A 25,281-nucleotide genomic window follows, 5' to 3' on the forward strand; every position below is an offset into this window, starting at 1 on the left:
CCCGGCAGAACAAATGTTGCAATTAAGAAAATGATGTATCCTCGTTAAATACCAATATTTTATTGTTAAATATATGCATTCTTACTTTCTTTTCTCATAATTTTTTTTACTTTTTCATTTATTTCTATTCGTATTTTATGTTTTAGAAAAATGTTTAACATGGAACATTTATTTTCATTGTTATAACAATTATTATTAACTATGCAATGTTTTACACACTACTGGAAAAAATGGTGCATATCGTGTAAAACATACTGAGTCAATATCATACGGGGGCTAATACAAAACTCATCTGAGCCATTCTGAGAAAATCAGGATCAAATAAAAAAAACTATGGACGGACTACAAGTTTCGAGTTTAAGTAAAAACTAAGGCTACCCTTAAAGAAATAAGGTCAATATGAAATCAAAATGAAAGGAATGAATTTTTAGAAACTCCTTTTCAGTACAATGATCACAAAAATAAGGATTTGTTGTTTTTTTCTCAATTTTACAAATGTCACGTAACATAATTTTAAATAACATCCTACATTTTAAGCGTGTATAAACATATTCCTTAATTCGATAAATGCGTTCTATTTCTTATGTTGCACTCATATATTTGCGTGACTATATGTAATGTTTTCTTTAAATTCTTGTATTTGTCTCATGTCAGAACGTGTTGAATAAAGTTGAAAACTTAAACTCGAAACTTGTAGTCCGTCCACAAATACATGTATTTATCAAGGTAATTTAATTGCTATTGTGCTAACGCTCGCTAAATATTAATTATCTTAAAACTGCTGTGTGCAACTTATAAAACCGTCTTACAGTTCGCCTTTAAATTTAATACGTACAGTTGATGTGACAACTACTTGTGAAGTAGAACTGACAGATTTGGACAATGGAGCAATTACATTGGCAGAGCAACTTGGGCGAACTGTAATAATACATTTTAAATTCGAATTGCATCAACGACTATCATTTTTCCAATTTACTATCACAAATGCAATCTTTAAGTGCCGCGTGGCGGCTGTAAAAAGTCTCCCCGTACTTGGATTCAGTGTTCTTATATTTTCTGGTCCTTTGGGATCATGGAGTCCATTCAACATTTGTGTAACAGAGTTCCGCTTAAGTCGGTGCTAGGGGGCGTGAGAGATGTTGCACATTTCATTCAAACCGAGTCTGCTATTATTCTTCTTGGTTGCATTCTTTGCTTCCAAAGGATCTTTTTACAGATTTTATTAAATTTAAAACTAGGGAACAGATACCGAGCGTGTAACATGTATTAGTGTCATTATGGGAAGCAGTGCATAAGTAGTACTAACAATTCTGTAAACACATCTCAGTGAGCAAAACAAAAAGTCTCGCGAACACTTTTCTTTCGGTAGTGCTCACAATAACATGAACACTACTTATTGAGCATTACGCACAATAGCATGAGTACTATTCACTGAGTAGTACCCACATTACATGAACACTACTCACCGAGCAATACGCACAATAACATAAATACAACTCACTCAGTAGTACGCACAATACATGAACACTACTCACTAAGTGTTAGGCACAATAACATGAGTACTACTCACTGAGTAGTATCCACATTACATGAACACTACTCACTGAGCAGTACGCACAATAACATGAGTACTACTTACTCAGTAGAACGCACAATACATGTGCACTACTCACTGAGTGTTAGACACAATAACATGAGTACTACTTACTCAGTAGAACGCACAATACATGTACACTACTCACTGAGTGTTAGACACAATAACATGAGTACTACTTACTCAGTAGAACGCACAATACATGTACACTACTCACTGAGTGTTAGGCACAATAACATGAGTACTACTCACTGAGTAGTATCCACAATACATGAACACTACTCACAGAGCAGTACGCACAATAACACGAGTACTACTTACTCAGTAGAACGCACAATACATGTACACTAATCACTGAGTGTTAGGCACAATAACATGAGTACTACTCACTAAGGATTACGGACAGTATCCGTGAAGTACTACTCGTTGATCAGTACTTAAGGTGTCGTTAACACTGTACAGTGGACAGTACTAACAGTGCCTAGAACACTACTCACTGAGCAGTACTTACGATGTAGTGAACATTACTCAGAGAGAAGGAATCACATTGCTGTTAACACTGCTCATTGAACAGTATTCACTGAGCAATAACATAAACACTACTCAATAATCACTGCTCACAAAACCGTGAACACCAATCAAGAGCAGTAACTCACGGGGCCCTGTACACTACTCAGTGAGTGTTACAAGCGATACCGTGAACACCACTCACTGAACAGTATTCACAGTGCCCTAAACACTACTCATTGATCAATACTCAATGAGCACTACCCACAATACCGTGAACACTACTCTCTGAGAAGTACTGTCAATGCTACTAACACTACTCAGTGAGCAGAAGGCACAGTGCAATGAATATAATAACTCAGTGAGCAGAAATCACAGTACCGTGAACATTACTCAATGAAAACTAGACACGCTTATATAACCAATATCAAAGCAAAGTACTCACAGTGCCGTGAACACTTCTCCCATACCGTGAACACCACTAGATGATCAATGTTCTGTGAGAAGTACTCTGATGTGTAATCACTTTACACTCATGATTAGCACTGAGCAGTGAGAATTTGTAAGCCCAGGAAGGCCTACTAAACATCTTTCACCAGAATAAAAATGGGGCTCATATAGAAAAAAATGTGACCATGCGACCACATACACGCGTAACAGGGATGTCCCTTTCTCTAACTAAAAGGGGAAGACAACTTTGTCAACCAGCTTTCTTTTTGTTTTTCTTAAAATTTATTAACGATATTACATTTTATAAATTACAATTTTAAATGACAGAGCTGGTAAGCGGCTCTGAAACCTGCTTCTCGAAAGAAAGAAATGGAAGATAATCAAAAAGGAAGCAAGCTGATGGTAATATTTTTGAATTAGAATAAATGAAAATATAAAGTCCTGATTGTAATATATAATACGAATAATCACTAAAAGTCATGTATATAGTCTCTATTTATCCATATACATTTCCTTAAAAGCAGGTTTTTGTGTACCTTTAAGAAAAGTATTGGAGTTGTATGATTCTAAAAGGATGGCTCTTTACTGTAAACTAGTATAAAAAGATAACAGAAACATCACTATTAAACTTTTTAGATATTTCAGAAAATAACTCCAATACTGTCAAATCATTTAATTTCGTGGACATGACATTTCGTGGTTTTGGTCAAAACGGCAATTTCGTTGGGATATGAATTCGTGGATTTCAGCTTTTGAACATAAAATGAATGGGAATTTTATTTGTTTGTTGGGATTAATTTTCGTGGATTGACTCAACAACGAAATCCACAAAATTAGTCCCCCACGAAAATTAATGATTTGACAGTAATTAAAAAAATATTAACAAATAATAAAAAAACATACCACAAGAAGAGAAACATACTTATAAACATACGGTATAATGGGGTGAAATGGATAATGGTCCCGGACTGGATTAGAATACAAATGAACATGTGTGAAATGAACAAAATGGCCTAAAACTACCGCCTCGATAGCCTAGTGGTAGAGCGTCCGCTTCGAGTGCGGGAGGTCGTGAGTTTGATCCCCGGCCGCGTCATACCAAAGACCTGAAAAATGGTACCAGTAGTTCCCTTGCCTAGTGCTCAGCATTAAAAGGGAGAAACTGGCCTCTTCTCTCATACCCTCGTGGCGATTACTCCCATCAGGAACGAGGTGTCGAGACTGATTAATACAAGTTGTAGAACTTCCTTCACAATTAACCTAAACAAATTATGTATAAACTAAACTGGGTTACATATAAAATGATATGGTGACCGTTGTACATTACAAAATATCAAGAAGATTTTGGTATGTACGAAAATAGGTAAGATCAGAAAGAAAAAGAATGTATAGACAGTTTTCATACAGATCACAGGTCATCTTCTTATGACGTACTAGTATTTTTCTTGGTATTTCTGTTTCCAGGATGATGTTCCCCTTAAAAGGAGTGTTCACTGCTTAGGAGATCTTTAACATCATCCTGAAATATAGAGGAAAAAGACACAGCAGAAAGTTTTCTACAATAAATTATAACTTAAACATTTCAGTGTAAAAATTTGCGCACGACATTTCATTAAAAGTGATGCCATTTTCAGCATGGTACAAAACCAATGTGGCCCCAAATAATTCAATAACTCGATAACATTATGAAAAGTAGAAAAGTATTTAAAGTTATTTTCTAGTCGTAAGTCAGATTAAAAAAGTTAATAAATAAAAGTTGAAAATTAATGCAAGCGGAGCGCACTAGTTTTTATTCTTACCTTTTGTCTGATGCGCTGAAGACCAATACTCTACAATCACTATAAAGGTTAAATCTTACATTAAATTTTGTTCTTTTTTTGCAAAGATAAATGTTTATCTTTTTTCTTCTTTGAACATGACATTTAGAAAGCTTATTTTTTCAGCAACTAACTTCTTTAAATCAAATATCTAATGTCCATGCCATTTGCGCCGAGTATCAGTTCTTCAGTAAGGCCTTATCTTATTTAGATTGCCGTATATTTTTGCTTATTAGACGCACTCTGTTATAAGACGCACCCTTATATCGGAGATGCAATCTGAGGTTTCTTTTCCGTTTAATTTCCTTGTAGTACACGCTTATTATATGCTCCCCATTCTAAATGGAAATATGACTCATATTATTGCGTCTTATATGCGAAAATATACGATGTTACCTTAACAAAGCATGTGAAAATACACAGAAGAACAATAAAAACGCCCCATCCATGTATTTGGAAAAATTTTATCAAAGGAGGTTTCCGTAATTCGTATATTTATGAAATAAGCACAGACGAGAAGTGAGTCAGGTGGTATTTATTCTGAACTAAACGAAGCATGATGACCGCTTATAAATCCCATATTCGAATTACTAAAATATTTTGTTCATTTTTATGCTGCAAAATTCCAACGTAATGACCTTGATTTAATGCAGAAAAGTTATAGTGTCAAACGTGAAACCATAGAACCTCAGCATAGCCAGAATAATTTCGCTGACTCTCTTATGTCGAATTAGCTGACAGTGATTAATACATGTATTGTCACTTTATAGCGGTTAAATAAAAGTATTTGCAAAACGCCTGCCTTTCCGCAAAAGAATAAAGATTAATGCTGGTTTTAATAAACATACCTTTAATTAAATTAAAGTTGGGATAGGACAATTTAAGAAAGAATTGTTTATTGGTGTTTGTAATCAACTTGAACACGCATTTATATTTAATTCAATTTTTACAGCACAAATTTCACGTTCACAGTTGGCAACAGTCACGCTTTAAGTATCACCAAAAGAAACCACCATATTTGAGCAAATTTAATGAAAAATATTGAGTGAATATCAAAATATATCACATGAAAACAAGTTGCGAAAAAAATGTAATTGTCATAGTTATTACATGGATGAAACATTTTAAAGTCATTCAGTGTATATTTTTTTTTCTAAAAGTGCATGTCCTACTGGCATTAGTCTTGAATTTAACATGCGATCGATTACCTGGTAGACTGAATTGCAGTAATTCAAAGCTCTTTTTTGTAACATGTTGTTTACATAACATTCTGTTATTATAAACAAATGAGGCAATAGTCGTTATATTTTGCCACGTTGTTTCTACTTTTATTTAACTTGTAATTGGAAGAACAAATACCGTTTCCTTTGATAATTTTATATAATAAATTTTAATATAATTTTAAAAGAAGATTCGTTAAAAACATGTAACGCAACGAAAGAAATAAAAAATTCCCCCTATCGGGGCAGTAATATATATACGCCCGTAGAATTGTCAGTTAGGGCAGAATCAAACTTTAAAGACAAGACAATATTCAAAATCAAAGCCTTAAACTGTCTGATGTTGCGGATTTTTAGATTTATTTTCTGTTTAAATGAAGGTCTATGAATATACATGAATGAGAAAAAAAAATACAAACTTAATGTGCCTCAAATCTAAGAGGAACTCTGTCTGACCTAGCTTGTGATTTAACTATGAGCTGGAATACTTTATCATTGATAGATCTTATATAATCTAAATGGTTAGTGTGAGTGGATACAGGTTGAATAAGAACTGCTTGTTCATTGATAATTCATCCGCATTATTCATGAATGGGACTATTTTGGGTAGCACATGAACATCTTTTGGATGTGATTCGGAATAAAATAAAGATGCTATGATTGTCAGAAATACACTTTAACTTTGGTAGCGGGATAAACCCGCAACCAAAAATTATTTGGTTGGGCATGTGAGGGAAGGGAGGAGATGTATGTCAAAGGTCAAGGTCACAGTGACCCTGAATAGTAGAACGGTTTCCGGATAATTACTCAAGAACGCTTGGGCCTAAGATCATGAAAGTTGATAGAAAGGTTGGTCATGACCAGCAGATAACCCCTATTGATGTTGAGGCCAGTATGTCAAAGATCAAGGTCACAGTGACCCTGAACAGTAAAATGGTTTCCGGATGATAACTCAAGAACGCTTAGGCCTAGGATCATGAAAGTTGACAGGGAGGTTGGTCATCACCAGCAAATAAATCTTATTGATTTTGAGGTCAGTATGTCAAGGTCAAGGTGACAGTTACCCTGATTAATAAAACGGTTTCCGGATGATAACTCAAAAACTCTTAGGCCTAGGATCATAACAGTTGGTAATGAGGTTGTTTTCACCAGCAGATGGCCCCTATTGATTTCTAAGTTAGTATATCAAAGGTCAAGGTCACAGTGATCCTGAACAGTAAAACAGTTTCCGGATAATAACTCAAGAACGCTTTGACCTAGGACCATGAAAGTTGATAAGAAGGTTGCATATGACCTGCGAATAACCCCTATTGATTTTGAGGTCAGTATGTCAAAGATCAAGGTAACAGTGACCCAGAACAGTTTAACGGTTTCCGAATGATAACTCAAGAACGCTTTGGCCTAGGACCATGAAAGTTGATAGAGAGATTGGTCATCACCAGTAGGTCAAAGGTCAAGGACACAGTAACCAGGAACAGTAAAATGGCTTCCGGGCAATAACTCAAGAACGCTTGGGCCTAGGGTCAGGAAAAATTGATAAGGAGATTGGTCATGTCCAGCAGATGACCCCTTTTTATGCTTAGGTCATTAGGTTAAAATTCAAGGTCACATTTGCCAGGAACAGTTAAACGGTTTCCGGACGATAACTTGAGAACGCTTGGGCCAAGGGTCATGAAAGATGCTAGAGAGGTTCAGTATGACAAGCTGATGACCTTTATGGATTTTTAGGTCAGTAGGTCAAAGGTCAAGGTTACATTGACCTGGAACATTTAAACTGTTTTCAGACAATTAGGATCATGAGAGCTTAATAGAGGTTGGTCATGACCAGTAGATAACCCCTATAGATTTCGAGGTCAGTAGGCCAAAGGTCAAGGTCACATTGACCTGGAACAGTTCAACACTTTCCGGACAATAACGTGAGAATGCTTGGGCCTGGGATCACAAAAATTAATAGGGAAGTTGATCATGACCAGCAGATGATTTTGAGGTCAATATGTCAAAGGTCAATGTCACATTGAACCAGAGCAGTAAAACTTTCGTTTTGTTTACAGTGAGCATATAATTTCTGTTCCTTGTGCAATTACTGAAGGCATCAAGGGGGATGGGTGCGGGGGGGGGGGGGGGGGGGGGGGCGCATTTCGTGTTCGACGAGCTCTTGTTGTAAATTGCCTTTCACTTGAAACAAGTCCGCGGAAAGTAAAACATGATGTGATTGTTGGTTCTCTTACAGATTTGTTCTAAAATTAATTTAATGCAATGCTTCTTGTGCCACGACAACGGAAGCGAAAAACTTATGATATATTCACGTGCAAACAATTCAATACGGATATGCAAATTATTCCGATATTCAGAAAAACATGGCCGCAAGCTGAAAATAAAAAAAATAATCTTCAAACAACATATTTTAAATTGTTGGTCTAGATTGAAAATAATTTCATTGAATCCATCCCATTGACTCCAGCCCACAACCATTCAAAAAGGCTGACTCCGCTAGACGGCTGTGGGAAAAGTCCTCGATCTCCATAAATTAGAATAGAATGAAAAAGATTTTTGTTTTCACCTCCGTGAAAATATGGAATTGTTTATCTTATTGGAGGAGATATACAACAGCATCTCACTGAAATCAAATAAATATCCTTTATATACATTTATAGAGAGAACTGTTAAAACAATTAAAAGTGCAACCATATATGTTATAATTTTGTTTACAGATGTCAAAAAGAAATGGATTGTTATGTTGATTTAAATGCATTTTGTCAAAATGTATCAAAGTTATAATCCAATGATAGGTTCAAAATATTGAAATATAGTATAGCTATTTCTTTTCTTTAAATGTTTTAATAGAATAAAATGCACATGACATATTGCATGAATATGAAGGTGATACATATATTTACAATATAGAAAATATTCTTTTTATTATATGCTTTGTTCTGACAAAAACGACATTGTTTACGTGCAAAAGTAGCACAAAGAACATTTACGTGCTTCCCCACTGAATTAATTTAACAGTAAGTGTAAACATGGGTTTTTAATTACGTGAAAGACAACTTGATATCCATGTGTTTTTCCCACTATTTTAACCACGAAACATTTCAGAACAATCCAATGAAAATATAAAAGTAAACAAGTTTTAGACTGATTATCATCCGTCTAAGCCTGACAAAGATTAAATAGATGTATGCTTAATGACACGTTACTAAGATATTTTTTTTAGATTTTGTGAGAAAGGGAAAATTCAAAGCAAGCGACTTTTCACCGCGTCTCCTTTAGCCTGGAAAATCATGATGTTCATATCCACAGTGTTCCTGCTGTGCCTTCTGTCAATGCATGTACAAGGTAAGGTTTTGTTTGTAAATCAGCTATACCGCGTCCCCCGCCCAGTTTTATTTTTTGGCAGAAGGTGACAATGGCACATAGAGCCCTTTCTGTAATAAAATTTCTCATCTTTAAATTTGGACAATACCATTAGCTATAAAAATGGTGCTTACCAAAATGTAACTGACTGAATGGCGAACAGTGTAGATCTTGATCAGACTGCACGGATATGCAGACTGATCATGCTCTGCACTAGTCGCAGAGGCTGAATCAACTCTGTCCAGTATGATATGGATTAAGGTCATCGTTCCATAACTTTTAACGAACACGCCGCTGAAAGATGTTTCATAAGAGAACTATGATATTTAGAATTATATTACGGAATTCATTAGGGCCATCGCCATTGAGTGTATTGATCTGAAATGCGATACTCAATAGTACGATGATGAAAACGCGAAATCACGAAACTACGATAACGAAAACGCGACAACACGATGATGATAACGCGAGACTACGATAACGAAAACGCGATAATACGATAGTACGATGATGATAACGCGAGACTACGATAACGAAAACGCGATAATACGATAGTACGATGATGATAATGCGATACACTATCGCGTTTTCGTTATCGTAATATCGCGTTTTCACAATAGCACTATCGTATTGTCGCGTTTTCCTTATCGTAGTATCGTGATGTCACAATTTCATTATCGTACTATCGCATTATCACCATCGTACTGTCGCGTTATCACCATCGTACTGTCGCGTTATCGTCATTGTACTGTCGCGTTATCACCATAGTACTGTAGCGTTATCGTCATTGTACTGTCGCGTTATCTCCATCGTACTGTCGCGTTATTGTCATCGTAATATCGCCTTCCGGAGCACATGTGCATAGAAGAATTTCCCCTCCAGTGTTCTGGTTTCTATTTATCTTGTTATTTAAGCACTGTTGAAATTCAAAATGATTTCTATTGTTTGCTAATGGGTTGCAAAAGGTTTTTTTAGCTAAAACCAAATATGTACTTCAACAAAAATACCGCAGGTCAATCGCTTTGAGTTTTCTATATAATATAAGATTAATTACAACAAAAATAATGTTATATTGTACCATGATCATTGCATTTTATTTTTGGTCTGACATGAATATTTTCACAAATATGATGATGAATATTTTCACAAATATGATGGCTTATATTTCTATACTGAAAAGCAAATGCATGTCTTGTAAAGCTCAAGTTATCGATGTTGAACTCCGTAAGACGCATAACAGCACTGAAATCGGAGCATCGCAAATATTCGAAGTTTTCATGGCACATAGTTTTATTTTAATGCATTAATTATGATTAAAGTTTGGCAAATTTCTTCAAAAATAAAATAAAAAGTAAAGCGGGTTACAACCAAAAGTGACAGAGTTAACGATCCTTTACTCAGACATTCTATTTATGATTTTACAGGAATGAGAAATGCAGTAAAATTATATCTGCACAGCATTCTGAATCTGTTCAACATCCCACACGCTTTGTCGCCTTAAATTCATTTGCTGTAAATGTCTCATAAAAGCTGAAAATTCATGCAAAATGAATGGTTAGTTATGGTTCGCCTTTTGGCTAACTGGCAGTAATAGCCATAAGAAGATCATCAATAAAAATCTTGATTTTCACACACGAGCAACCGTGTTCGAATCTGCTTATCGCCTTTTAGCTAGTGCAGGAGCTGTAGTTCAAAGGTATAATATTTTCTTCATGCACATGCGCACCGTAATGCGATGGTGCGATAATGATAACGCGACAGTACGATGGTGATAACCCGACAGTACGATGGTTATAACACGACAGTACGATAGTGATAACGCGACAGGACGATGGTGATAACGCGATAGTACGATAATGATATTGCGATTTCACGATACTACGACAACGAAAACGCGATAATACGACAGTACGACGGTGAAAACGCGACAGTACGATGGTGAAAACGCGACAGTATATCGCGTTATCATTGTCGTGTTGTCGCGTTTTCGTTATCGTAGTTTCATGATTTCGCGTTTTCATAATCGTACTATCGAGCATCGAGTTTCAGATCAACACATTCAAAGGCGATGGCTCTAACGGAATTCCGTATTATATAGGGGAGAAAAGCTTGTAACAAACAAATATATATCATTGAAAGTAATACATATGAGCAAATGTGGAATGAACAATGTAGATTTTTATTATAAGAAATGGCAACTGTAATTTATATCATATTTCATATAAAAAGAAATGTAAAATAATGGCCAAAATTTGCAGTTTACGCCAGAAATTTAGAGATCTTGACATTGATCAAATGCTTCCATTTTCGTACAAGCTAACACAAAAAGTCACCACCACTTGGGTTTGAACCGATGTCTTAAAGGAGGAACCATACTATAACTTTTTATAGAGCCCACGTTATTGACTGTTACCAACAAAAACTGGAAGATATTTCTGATTTAGATCTCTGTATAGTTTTACGTTTAATGCATCAATGACGTTTCCATAACGTCGCAAATATGTCCCTTCGCGCACTTTTGACGTCAGCTATACGTGGACAAAATATTCCTTGAAATTTATGTCATATAAATACCATTTGTATACCCCCTGTTCTATTAGAATATCGTGATTTGCAGATACCATTATTGCCACAGCAATATGAATGTTCGGTAGTGTTAAAAAATTTCAAGAATAACCATTTAAAATATTTGGAAAGGACAGTCTGCCCGAATTGTTTAGTATAGAGATCAATACGTAAGTCAGTTTTCTAGATACAAAATAACATTTATCGTTGAAATTAAAACATTACTATCTGCACGCCCTAGTGCTTAGAATTCGATAATAACAAACACAATACGATGAACATGAAAACTCACGAAGCTTAATTTCTGCAACACTCTTCTTTCTTATTTAAAGATTTTTAAGACCATCAACTGGTTTTTTTTGAAGGTTCGAGAGACTCTAGTAAGACAAAATTAAAACAAGAGATATGGAAGTTGTAAATGGGCTTTTATGTAAGCCGGTATCAAACACATGAAATATAAAATATCAAATATATTCAGTTTGTTGACCTGAATTGTTTAAAAATAGATAATATAATTTTGTTTTGTCTTGGAAATAGAATTCCGCATAAAGACCTTATTTTGATCAGGTCTTTATGGCCGCCCAGACTTTTCGATGATTAGAATTTGAAAAGAATCCTATGATGTAATCTTTTTATCAAAACGATAGAATCCAATTTATTTGGAAAAAACAATGATTGTCAGTATGTGGGATATCTAAGGAGGGAAAACATTACAGAAATATGAAATGGTTAATACTCATGCTAACACATCAATTATATATTCATATAATTGCAGTAATTATCCACGTAACATACCAATAGTAATAGAGCACTTATACTTAATCTATAATATATAGGAACCCCCAGAAGAACATATTCATCTTTTTTAATGAGCACCATTTTTAATAGTTTCAGTGCAGCCACCAAGGGGATGTCCTTTCGCTTTTGGCTGCCTAATTTGCCTGCCTCCATACCATTGTACATCGTGTGAGAGAGGTTTTTATAAGATGAGGGAAGGGCAGTATAATCAATGTAGAGCATGTCCACCGCGATGTGCAGAATGTGAAAGACGTTCTAATTGTACAGTTTGTTCCGTAAAGAATCATTATGGAAGATATTGCAGGAGTGTCTGCAGTAAAGGATGTCTCAGTTCGACTTGCGACCAATTATCGGGCACATGTCCATGTAAAGATAACTATGTTGGTAGTCATTGTGAATATTGTAAGAACGGAAAGTATGGATTTAACTCTAACTGTTCAATGGACTGTCCAGTTAATTGTAAGACATGTATTTCTAACAAAAACTGTACAGAATGTAAAGACGGTTACTATGGTAACACTTGCGAGATTTCTTGTTCTGGAGGATGTTATTTAGGTAAATGCAGTCAGGTTAATGGCACTTGTTACCAAAATAAATGCAAACCAAACTTTAATGGCATAAATTGTGACCAATGTTTTCGAGGACGATTTGGAAAATATTGCCAGTCCGCTTGTCCAAAAAACTGTGTCTCCTGTTCTTCGAAAGCTGCATGTGACAAATGTAGAGATGGATTCTGGGGTGACACATGCCAGAATAATTGTTCTCCTGGATGTTTAGGAGGCATTTGTATAAAAACGTCTGGGGTATGCCAGGTCAATACATGCAGGACCGGTTTTGCTGGAGAAAAATGCGACAGATGCACTCCCGGAAAGCAAGGTTTCAACTGCAATGTTTACAAAACAGGTATATATACAGAATCCAATTCCAAAGGACATTAAATCATCCAATTCAGAATCTTATTATACATCTGCAACTGCTATGATATTATGTATGAAATTTTTGTGACATTTCATATACGTGTTTGTTGTTTTACGCATTTTACAGACAACACGTCTAATCCTTTAGAAAACAAGTGTATACTTCAATGCATTGATTTGTCAGCTTACATTTTCCTAAATATACTCAGTTCCAAAAGAAAGTGTGCACTTTTTAAGTTTGAATATTTAAAAAAATTCCCCGACGTTTTTGTTTCATTTTTTCATACACTAACTCTGAGGTATAACTCAAAATCTAAAATGCACACCAATTTGTTTACGAACTGATTTAAATTTTGGTACCAAACATTATAAGTTTTCATGAAAATAACCGGGAGAAAATACCAGAAAACTAAGTGCACACTTTCTTTTGGAACTGAGTGTAATCTATAAGCTGATACAAAGATATACTCTTGGACCAGTCAGTCTCTTTGCTTTAAAAATAATTCAATTTTGATAACTTTTATATAATTACATGTTTCAGGGATGACAATATGAAGTGTGCGTTGCAAAAAGGAACTTGCTTGCGATCAAGAGCTTCTTGGATATCTGTCTTAACATTTTACTTATTAATGTATTGTTATTTCTATAGATTTGTAATTGAAACAGAAACAGATTTATAGATTTAAGTATTACAGAGTAAGCCTTTTCCCTAAAGCCCGTTATCAGACCATCTGTGGTGTCGCGCAAACAGATGACAAATTAGAAACAAAGTTATAAAGGTTTGCCCTTAGAATTCAATTTCCTTAAATTGACACTTACTGTGTAACTATAAGCCCAGCCTGTTTTCTGAAAACGCTTTCTGCTACATCATTCCTATTGATCATGTACAAACAACTTAATCAAATGATAATAGGGGATGAAAATCCCCGAGACGGTAACGTCCGTATATAGTTATTCGTCTTTGTTGTCTGCATATACTGAGACAATTTTTTCGATGTTTTCCGGTTCCAGTTTATATACACACCGCAGACTGGTTGTCTGCATGAACATCCGAGCACCCCGAATCAGTCAAAGAAACTCGTAAACCGCGCTAACATGATTATTTTGGCTGTGACTAAATACAGAGTTGGTGCACCCGTGATATATTACAGACTCCGGTATATACCGGATTAACTAAATTTGAACAAAAATACCTTAAATGTATATATTTTGTAACCATGGTGATTCTAACCCTAACCTTTAGTCAGTATATTATGCACATTATACACTAAATGCATGCGGACATGCAAAAAATGAGTATTTTTGCCGTGCGTTCAATTTGATAATAATTCCGCGCATGCGCAGAACGGCTGCACCAACTCTGCAATGAGAAACATTCGATTATTTTACTTCTTTTTCGTAATGAAAACTGTACATGCAACTGAAAAACACTTTTAAAACAGTAAGGAAGTGTAAAGGCCGTCAAGTTTCTGCGTGGAGTGCAAACAAACAAAAGAAATCCTAAAAGCTAGTGCGAGAACGCTGAATGACGTCACCGTCACGGCTTCCGTAAATTTTGCAAAGTATGATATTCGCTGTTAGAGGTATGATGACACTAAACGTAAACTACAGTTTAGAGCAAAGTTTCACTTTCTTGAGCGTTGAATATTTCTTTCTAAGCGGATATAAAAAGATAAATCCCCAATGCTAGGTGGTGCCTTAATTCATTTTAGAGCCACACCATAAGAAAACCAACATAGTGCATTTGCGACCAGCATGGATCCAGACCAGGCTGCGCATCCGCGCAATCTGGTCAGGATCCATGCTGTTCGCTAACGGTTTTTCTAATTGTTATAGGCTTTGAAAGCGAACAGCATGGATCCTGACCAGACTGCGCGGATGCGCAGGCTGGTCTGGATCCATGCTGGTCGCAAACGCACTATGTTGGTTTTCTCATGGTGCGGCTCAAATGTCAATTTTCAATACCGAAACTATTACATCATATTCGATATTTTGCACCGCATGACGTCATGTCCCTCCAAATTACACAGTTTACTAAATTTCTCATTTATACCAATCCCCACAAGTCTGCACGTATTTAGTCTGTATCATTTTGTGACAAATTACCGTTTGGTTTTTCAGTCAAATACTGAAGTACAGATCTGGCAAGATAGGGAATGTTTTTTGATGCATTAGTAATGTCAAAATTCAGAAAAATGTGGAAATCAAAGGTAGATATGGATTTTCTCGACAGCGTATATCCCGTATCCAATCACCAACAAGTTGTGTAACTAATAATAGAGAGTTTGAGATTTCAAACTTCGCCTTCCCCTTCAACGTCTCTCATATATATTTTGGGTAAAACGTCACCGATACGCGTGTATTTTATTTATATCACACGTTGCTACTAAAGTTTTCCATGTAATATCACGTAAGCCTAAAACTTCTCTTTATTACTATGCGAAATAAAAAGCTTAGTTTCAGGATTTCTGCTTATTAAGTTATTTGATTATTCATATATGTAATTACACTAAATTTGATGCGAAACACTATCAATAGGTATAAGAATAATGAAGTTTAGTATGGCTAATGATTTTAACTAAATACATTGAATTGAACCTGGAAGTATGAAGTTATCAACTGATTTTGAGAAACTTTGAGATTTTGTTCAAACTTTAACTTCTACGGCATATTTGTGTCCCCAGGCGGTATCGATTATACCAGATGGGCCTTTTTGTCGTATGAAGTGAAGTTTTGAACGTCCGAAGATGTGATATCACGAAAGTCGAAACTTCATTCTTTTTACATCTACTCTGTCCACATACTCGGCATCAAAGACTGAAGTCTGGATGGAGGCACATGGCATGACAGTCATTTTACTTGAAAAATAAATAATTACGCGCGATTATCATTTGGTAGAACATTTTATTTTCGGACACTTAATACGACAATTGCGTTTTAATTATAAACATAAAATGGTACTAGTAAGACGGAAAATTCTTCTGAAGTATCAGACAATTTCAGATCTATGATATCATGATGAGAGACGTTTCCTGTTAGCCGTATGGGATAACTCCATTCTTTAAATGCACGGAACCAGAGCCTGGCAGAGGTACATTGTGGGTTAATTCCCCCTTTGATTCTTACATTTTACAAAGAAAGTCGGTCTTGAAACTCGGCGTGACCCTACCCTACCCCTACCCCACTCCCCTCCCCCCCTGAAATGGGTGACCCCCTCTTTAATGTTGGCGTCCCTCTAACCAAAATTCCTGGATCCGCAGATGCTTTACTTATAAAATAGGATATTAAAATCATATTGTGCTGTCTGAGAGTTTGGCATTAAACAGAGTCATACAGAGTGTCATTATCACGTTGATATGATAATTATAGGTTAATTACTTTGTATGTGGATATATGCACGAGTTCTGCAGCGGTAATATTGCGCGACTTTAGGAGCGCAATATTGTCCGCGAAAGAACGAGTGCATATATCCACATACAAAGTTGATAACCTTTTTATTAAATATCCACTATCAAATGATTAATTTATATCTAAATTATCGTTCTGTCACGAAAGACAGGAAAAAATACGGAAAAATATTCTCCGAAAACGCAATAAACAAATGAAACTGACGCGCATTAATATTTTCCGCGAAAATGACCTCAACATGTTGTCGCAACGGGCGTGTGGACGCCATGGACATCACGCGATTCTTTCCATTACAACGTTAAGAAAACATTCCTGGTCCTATATTAGTCCAACTCATGACGTAATTAGAACTTTCATTTTATTTCAGTCTGATAAATTACTGCGTGCCAGTATCTAATAGATCAGATTAATCAAAGTGTAAAAGTAAACAAAATGTTGCATAAATTACAAATTAAACAAACACACAATAGCAACAAAAATCTAAAGAAACGAGATCCGCAATGGACAGAACGTCAGGGGAGGTAACTAGAGTCACGGATTGGGACTAACATTGAAAAATATTGCACGATCGCGGTCCATTGAAACCTAATGGAAAATAATTTTAGGAGTATGTAATTATCATTTTTATTTCCTCTCATGTATGATTTACAATCGTGCATTGTATACTGACTATACTGACATAATTTTATATAAAACCTAAATGTTTGGAGCAACACTAACGAGTTTCTACATTGTTCACATTGTTTTATCGTTTTACTTTTTTTATTTTATTTTTTTATTTATTTATTTATTTATTTATTTTTTTATTTTTTTTTTGATAATCGCTCTAATATCCATGCGATGATTATATTAATTAAAATGTTTTTTTTTATTTAATTTTCATTTTTTCATTTTTAGAACCTCTTGTAAAATTCCTGCCCTTTCGGACAATTGGTATCAAAATGCACGAAAAAAACGACCATAATTACTGATAAATTGAATGGGCGGATTAAAAGAAGTAAGGTTCATTCTAAAGTTTGAAATCTCAAGGAATTTTAATCGAACTTCAACTTCATACGTTAACTTCGCAAGAGACGTTGAAGGGGAAGGCGAAGGTTGAAATCTCAAACTCTCTAATAATTAATGATGGGACTACTTGTTGTGACGTCAAATATGACACCAGAAATGACGTAATGTGCGTTAAAAAGTTCACCGTTTCAAACGGACGTTCAGTCTTATATATCTTAACGTATAGGAAAACTTTCATATCCTTTAGGCATTGTGTGTTTATAATAACTTAATTCAAATCAAATTTGACCAAACAAGTCAAGAATGAATATCTGTTTAAATTTATAACGCGTGGTATGGCATGTACTTGTTTTGTTCACACTGATGTATTGTTTATTTTCGTTCTGGTCTGGTGCATGTGGATTTTTTTACATAAGTTGATGAATTTGTTTTCGGTTTTAAGCACGAAAAAACAAAACAAAACAAAAAACACGTTTAAGGCTTGTACAACTTTGAGTTAAACGATTGTAATTTATTTTTGTACGCGAAAACTAAACAATACGTAAATAAGAGATTAAGTTAATGCTGGCTGTTTTAACAACACGCTATAACTATTGTATTTAAAAGGAATTTAACTTGTTCTGTGAGTGTTTTTAATTGTTAAGCGACTTGTCGTAACGTATGCAGTATGTTGGTATACAGAATATTACTTTTGTGTCTTCTTGCAGAGCATGTAGAAGGTATATCTTAATTAAGTTTTCTTTTATTGTTTTCTCTATTCTTTACTTTTTGTATACATAAATATATAAGCTCGGATGTCGAATGTTTTCATGTGATAAGGCAATCAAGCTGGCTTGTAGACAATTGGTTTCATATGATAAGGCAGTCAAGCTGGCTTGTAGACAATTGGTGTTTCTACACACCGAAATGCTTTCTTCATAAAACAATAAAATAAAAAAGTGGAAAACCACAGGCTTCAGTTCATAAAGCCATGCCTTAGAATGTTCCCAGGGTCTAGCTCGACTTCAACGAAGATGCTGAGTTCTTCAATTATAAGACCATCTTTGAATATTGTTTAAGACGATTTTATTGTGAAATCAATATATTGTTTATTTGCATTTAGATAATTTCTAAAACACAAATACGTGCTGGACTACCAGTATAAAATTTGAAAGCTGTTACTGTAGTCGTTATTTTCTGAATCCCTGGTAAAATACTTTTTATTTGGACCATTTTGTAGTACCAAGTGCAGAAATCATCAGCTAATACAGTTTAATATATTTACTAATCACACTGATGATAACTTATTGAAAGCAAAAGATCGGCTATTTCAACGTCGCTTTTTACACTTTTAGTGCAGATTATGACGGAATGCGACCCATCTCACAACTGTCTGACTTGTATGGGTGTTCCACACGACTGTAAAACGTGCCCAAGTGGCTATTTCCTGGCGAGAGGCGGAGCGCATTATACATGCAGAGCATGCCCACCACAGTGCAAGGAATGTGAATACTACACATCATGTACAAGTTGTTTTGCAAAGAGTCATTACGGAAGAGACTGCCAGAGCGTATGCAGCAAAGGTTGTCTCAACTCGACTTGCGACCATTTGTCGGGCACATGTCTATGTAAAGATAATTATGAGGGTGGACACTGTGACTACTGCGCAAAAGGAAAATACGGATATGACTCTAACTGTACAATGGACTGTCCTGTTAATTGTTTAACATGTAATTCTGATAAAAATTGCACAGCATGTAAAGATGGTTACTATGGTAACACTTGTGAGCTGTCTTGTTTTAGAGGCTGTTACTTTGGTAAATGCAGCCAGAGTAGTGGGACTTGTTATAAAAACAAATGCAAATCAAAATTTGATGGCATTAACTGTAATAAGTGTTCTCTAGGACGATTTGGAACAGACTGCCAAACATTCTGCCCTGATAAATGTGTCTCGTGCTCTTCGAGAACGGCATGTGACAAATGTAAAAATGGACACTGGGGAGTTGCGTGCCAACACAATTGTTCTCACGGATGTCTAGGTGGTGTTTGCTTGAAACAATCTGGTGTGTGCAAGGTCAACAAATGCAGATCAGGTTTCGTTGGAGAAAGGTGCGACAGATGTACTTCCGGGAGATATGGCTTAAACTGCACTATGAGTGAAATAATGTCTGGTATGTTTACAAAATCCGTCCTACTAATTTGGTTACCTGCAGGGTATGGTTACCATGAATTATTATATACCTATATAGATTCTGTAAAAAATTCGGCTTGCATTTCACAAGTAAATGTGAACAGGCAGGAAAAAGTCCGTATTGTACCTTTTGTATTGTATGTTGCCGGACTACTTTTATTAATATGCATGACCTTACGCAGTTCTATAAAGAGCACATATAAAAGCTTCATCAAGCTTCATTTAAACATCGAAATACATTGGAGATTTCGTTCAATAATAAAACTACAAACAAAAAGGGTTATTAAAACAGTAGCTAGATCTTGGATTTTGTATCCGGCCCTTGTTGATTTTGCAAGGTCGGATAACACTCGGCGCTTGCTAGCATCGTGAGATCCGATCTGGCAAAAATCCACGCATTCCAGTTCGAGCTACATGTACTATTATAATAACCCTATTATATTAAAGTAATTTATCGTTTTTACGCATTTTACACACGTCGATATACATACACTGTAACTCTGGAACATAACGCATTTTAAGAACATCAAATAAAACAATATTCATTGTAGTATTGATATTCCATTTAATTTGAATTACCCAAATGAAATATCAAGTGTAATATTAGTGTAAAATTTATTTTTCTAATTTATGTATCCGAGAGTTAGTTTAACATATGTCTTTCCATTGATCAAAATTGACTTAATAGTTTGCGTTGTATTCAGATTTGTTTTGGATACTACTAAAAGCCTTCGATGATTATCAAAATATATATTTATTTCTTTAATTCAGGGAAGAACTCTTCAGCAAGTAAAATGGAATTTCAAGTGTGTGCATTAGGCTTAGCAGTTGTTATGCTGTTCCGCTTCATTGACGTTTCAAGTCGACATTTCGCCTCTTTGTATTCTTAACACATGCTTATAAAAGTACGCATCGACTTTATTCATTGTGCTATACATAGTTTTAACACATTGAACTAAATTTTACTATTGTAATTCAGCTTTGGTTTTAAAGGGTCATGCCTCCAAACAAAAAATTATAAAAAAAACAGCAATGATCGAAATTAGATATCGTAAATGATTAACCAGTATTGTTTAAGTAGATGTTTCAATGAATATCATATAAATATATCTAAATTCCTTCTGTTTTGCATCAAATTTGAGAGTTTTCTGCTTATTTTATTAACTAAAGGAGATATTTTATAGATAAAAGGTTCATAAATTGCATGAAATCATTTTATTTTTTTCTGTTTATCGGAATGACCATCTTATGAAAGCATTTTGCATTTTTCTAAATTGTGAAACATTGGACATAAATCTGGAGGCGTGCCGCTTTAAATTGTTGTATAGTCTAATGACATCAGGGTTAAAGGAAATCAAACAAGCTACAAACTTCGGAAGACTCTTAATCGTGGCAATGTCCATGTTTAAGCTCCCCCAATGGTATGTTAGTTGCCGTTTCAATTTGTTCCTTAATATGTTTGCTTTGTCCTTGTTTTTTATTTGTTATTGTTTCTGTTTTCGTCAGTATAAATATGTTATTCATTATCACATACCCGCTTAGCTCAATAGAAAGAGAACAGATCTACGGATCGTGAGTTAGATCCCCGGGCGGGGCGTATGTTCTCTGTGACGATTTGATAAAAGACGTTCTGTCTGGTATCATTCGTCTTCGCCTGTGATTCATGTGGGGAAGTTTGGAGTTACTTGCGGAGAACAGGTCTGTACTGGTACAGAATCCAGGAACACTGGTTAGGGTAACTACCCGCCGTTTCATAACTGAAATACTGTTGAAAAACGGTGTTAAACCAAACACAAACAAATAAAAAAGCTACTTTATATTAGTGTTTTGTTTTGGGAAGCTGCGTTCTGGGATCCCTATTCGATCCTTGCCCTTGAGTTTTCCAACTGCATTTGGTATATTTATTTAAGCCATATTAAGTTCCCAGCCGTGTTTAGAGTTCTTATGCGTAATGAATATATCACGAAGACCGTAGGCCTGAGTGATATATTGTTTCGCATAAGAACGAAAAACTCGGGTTATTCTACAATAAATCACACGTGGGAACTTGTTATTTCGATTCTGACATGACATACTAGTATCAACAGTGTTAGAAAAAATGTTAAATACTTTTTACGACATGAACTACACTTCGTGCTACGCACCTGGATCATTCTATACATAGAGGATGGCGTCACTACTTTGCACGCTCATTGAGTTATCGCAAAATAACCGTTGATTGATTTTCTCCTATGCGTATATTTCTCCTATGCTGGTCGTGTTAGAATAACCCTTATCATGCTGGAAACGAATGATTCTGCCTTTGCGACCAGTGTAGATCATGATCAGCCTTCACATCCGTGCAGACTGATCATGATCTGCACTGTTCGTTATTCAGCCAATATCTGTTTGGTAAACACCCCTTTTAACAGTTAATGGTACTGTCCAAATTAGAAGATGGACAAGTTCATTATAAAAATTTAGCAGGGTAAGGGTTAAATATTTCATTAACAGAGGTCATAACTTATAACCCTTATGTTTTGTTCCCCTGTACGTCTGGCGGAACAGGAGAAGGACTACAATGTATTTCTCTCATCCTGCTGTGACTTAGCTGACTTGTTACATGTGTTCTAGTCTCTTTTGTTGGGTTCTTACTATTCTTTCTCTTGTTGTTCTGCAAAGAAATTGAGTACATGCGTATACAGTCGAAAGGATATACAGCTGAAACATTATAGCTCGAATTCGCTTATCTCACAATTCCGGTTATCCTGAAGATAGTATCAAGTCCCGCACGAAAACACACATGAACAAAATAGAATTTTAAGTCGAATTTCGGTTAACTCGAAGTTAAACGCTTGATCCCTTGGAATTTGAGATACCTAGTTTCAACTGTATTTGAGCCGTGTCATGGGAAATCCAACATTCTTGCATAAAACCTTTGTTTTTTGCCGATTTCCGGCATGCACAAACAGGGAAAAAATGTGTACAAACAAGGAGATTCTCGTGAGCACGCACTGTTGGTGAACGTTTTGAATATGCTGTTGGGGGTCCAACGTAAGCAAATTATGGATCCCGAATCAGTTTTGGCCGAAGTCGAAAGGTCCGAGATTTATGAAATATTTTCATCTGCATTTTTATTAAAAATATCATTTTTCAACCTAACTTTACTTTAACTTGTAATAAGTGCTACCTCTCTTGATAAGCTACCGCATTGACGTTCAGTATTATTGTATTATTACGCGTTTTTGACTCAAAGTAAGTTTACACACCGCGATTTAATCCCTGAAAATGATAGGCAAACAACATCTACAAAAATACAATTTCGTTTCCCAAATTAATTTGAGTCGAGAAAGTTGACATGCTAACTTTAAATCTTACACTAAAACTTTTAAAAAATGTTTGTGTCTACTTTACACATTTATGCAGTCTACTGATGTAGTGATGGTGTGTAATGTAAAGCATAAACATGACGAAGCGTTAAGTTTGAAGGATTTTTCCATAGTTAATGAACATTTGATGAACAGAAGGTATTTATTATATATTTTTCAATTTATTTGTAGATCTCACCAACCATGTTTGAGTTTATAAATCCAATCTAAGTTGATTATATCCTTTCGACGGCCAGGCGCTATACGTGTAGAACAGCCATAACGTAATAGAGCGTTTCGAAATTTTGTGTTCCAAAAAGCCATGCTCTATACACGGAACACGACCGTTGCGTAATAAAACGGTCGGAAAATTGGCTATCCATATATCCATAACGTAAAAATGCGTAAAACCTTAAAATATACCGTAACGATACGAAATAAATGTTGTTTTCATATACTGTGGACTTTTTATTGCACGTCTTTACATCAGTAAATTACGTTATAGCCTTTTTATAAAAAACAGATTTCAACAAAACGTACCGTAATGGCTGAAGTGTTATAAAAGTAAAGATACGTTCATATCCGCTATGGCTGACAGTTGAAGACAAACATGAATTTTAAAATTGGTTTTATTTTTTTATGTATTACGTAAATTTAACGAAAAATACTGTTACAGTAATGGCTTTCCTCAAAAGCATGTAATAATATCAACTAGAAAATAACATACACAAAATGTTGAGTATTGTTGCTAGTAAACAAAAAGTTCGTGTTGCGTACGCTGTGGACTTTCTAAAGTACACTTGAACATGAATAGATTATGTTGCGGCGTTTTACAAGTATTACACGTCGATTAAACTAGCATTGTCTCTGCTGGAACAAGATACGTACTTGTACAGTTCCTTCGATACTGGTAGAATACTGGCCCCAAGATTTGAAGGAATCTTAAACACTAAAGAAAAAGGACAACAATGTTAAAAGCCTAAAACGAGGGGAATTCCTTACGAGACAGACAAAAGACAAAAGACTCGTGGCGACGGTATGGAAAGACAAGAAGACGGTCTACAACCTAAATACATACTACGACCCAATCACCAATCTTCGCTCAGACACAGTCATTCGCAAACAAACAAACGAGGAGGGGAATGGGAATGAGCGGAAGTGCCATGTCCGAAGGCAATCGTAAACTTCAAAAAGTTTATGGGAGGTGTCGATAGGCATGATCATTTGAGAAGTAGTTTCTCGTTACAAAGAAGCAGTGCAAGCTGGTGGACGTACTTTGCCTGGTTTGGTATAGACATGGCTTTAATCAACAGCTACTTGCTCTACAAGACTGCCCACCCAAAGATAACTCACAAGAAGTTTCAGCTGAAATTTCAGATTGAGGTTAAAATAATATCTTTCTTACATCCTTTTTGTTCAGATAAATTGAGCTTACTTTTAAAACGTAATACATAAAACATCGACATGTACCTGTACATGTATTTTTATTGATATTAAGCAATAAAGTCTTTTTTCATGAGCAACAGTAAAAGAGTCTTGCTTATGAATTTATTAATATTATCCTACATGTACATAAATGTTCTAATGGGTTGCTGAACAGCTTATTGGAGGGTATTCTGATCGCTTACTCCTGGCAAGTCAATTGGATCCAGTATCCCTGTCAGAAACTTCAGTCTCAAATCACCAGTCGGTGTCCTTCAGGGGTCGTCCGAGAACGTGTCGATACTGCTAATGTTAATTGATATTCAAAATTTTGTAGGATGAGTGACTTAATTGGCATTTTTCTTACAGAGAATGCTTTATAGCTTATCACCAGTCACTGCAGAGAAAAGTGGCTACTGCGGATAAAAAAACCCAGACAGGTGAATGCCGCTTGACGGCCTCAAAGAAAAGGGATTCAATTCGTCAGATGAATAAAGGTAACATCGAAACAAAAATTGATTATGACCCCTATTTATGCACAGTATGAAACACATAAATTATATTACGACATACCGCATCATAGTAAAGGCTCATTGTCATAACTGTTTCGGCAACATAACATTATTCAGCATCAAAGATAATAAACTATTGCAAAGAATAATGTCATATTTGCAAACAAATACCATACTCTTTTCATGCCT

General features: G+C 35.4%; 1 protein-coding gene across 5 annotated transcripts in view; it reads left to right on the forward strand.

Moving 5' to 3' along the window:
- Positions 1-25,281, forward strand: part of LOC123537904 (multiple epidermal growth factor-like domains protein 10) — a 55,570-nt gene that overhangs the window by 26,637 nt on the left and 3,652 nt on the right. Inside the window, exons 4-5 of one of the 5 annotated variants that reach the window (XM_053530067.1) lie at positions 12,399-13,211; positions 13,767-14,093. In XM_053530067.1, coding sequence (XP_053386042.1) covers positions 12,399-13,211; positions 13,767-13,780 — 827 coding nt within the window. In that variant the 3' untranslated portion in view covers positions 13,781-14,093. Of the gene's footprint in view, positions 1-12,398; positions 13,293-13,766; positions 14,094-18,975; positions 19,835-20,582; positions 20,717-25,281 lie in introns of those variants that run through there. The other 4 variants (XM_053530064.1, XM_053530065.1, XM_053530063.1 and 1 more) reach the window with 4 other exon arrangements.

Source organism: Mercenaria mercenaria, chromosome 18 (assembly GCF_021730395.1).
Source record: "Mercenaria mercenaria strain notata chromosome 18, MADL_Memer_1, whole genome shotgun sequence".
Taxonomy (NCBI): Eukaryota; Metazoa; Mollusca; class Bivalvia; order Venerida; family Veneridae; genus Mercenaria; species Mercenaria mercenaria.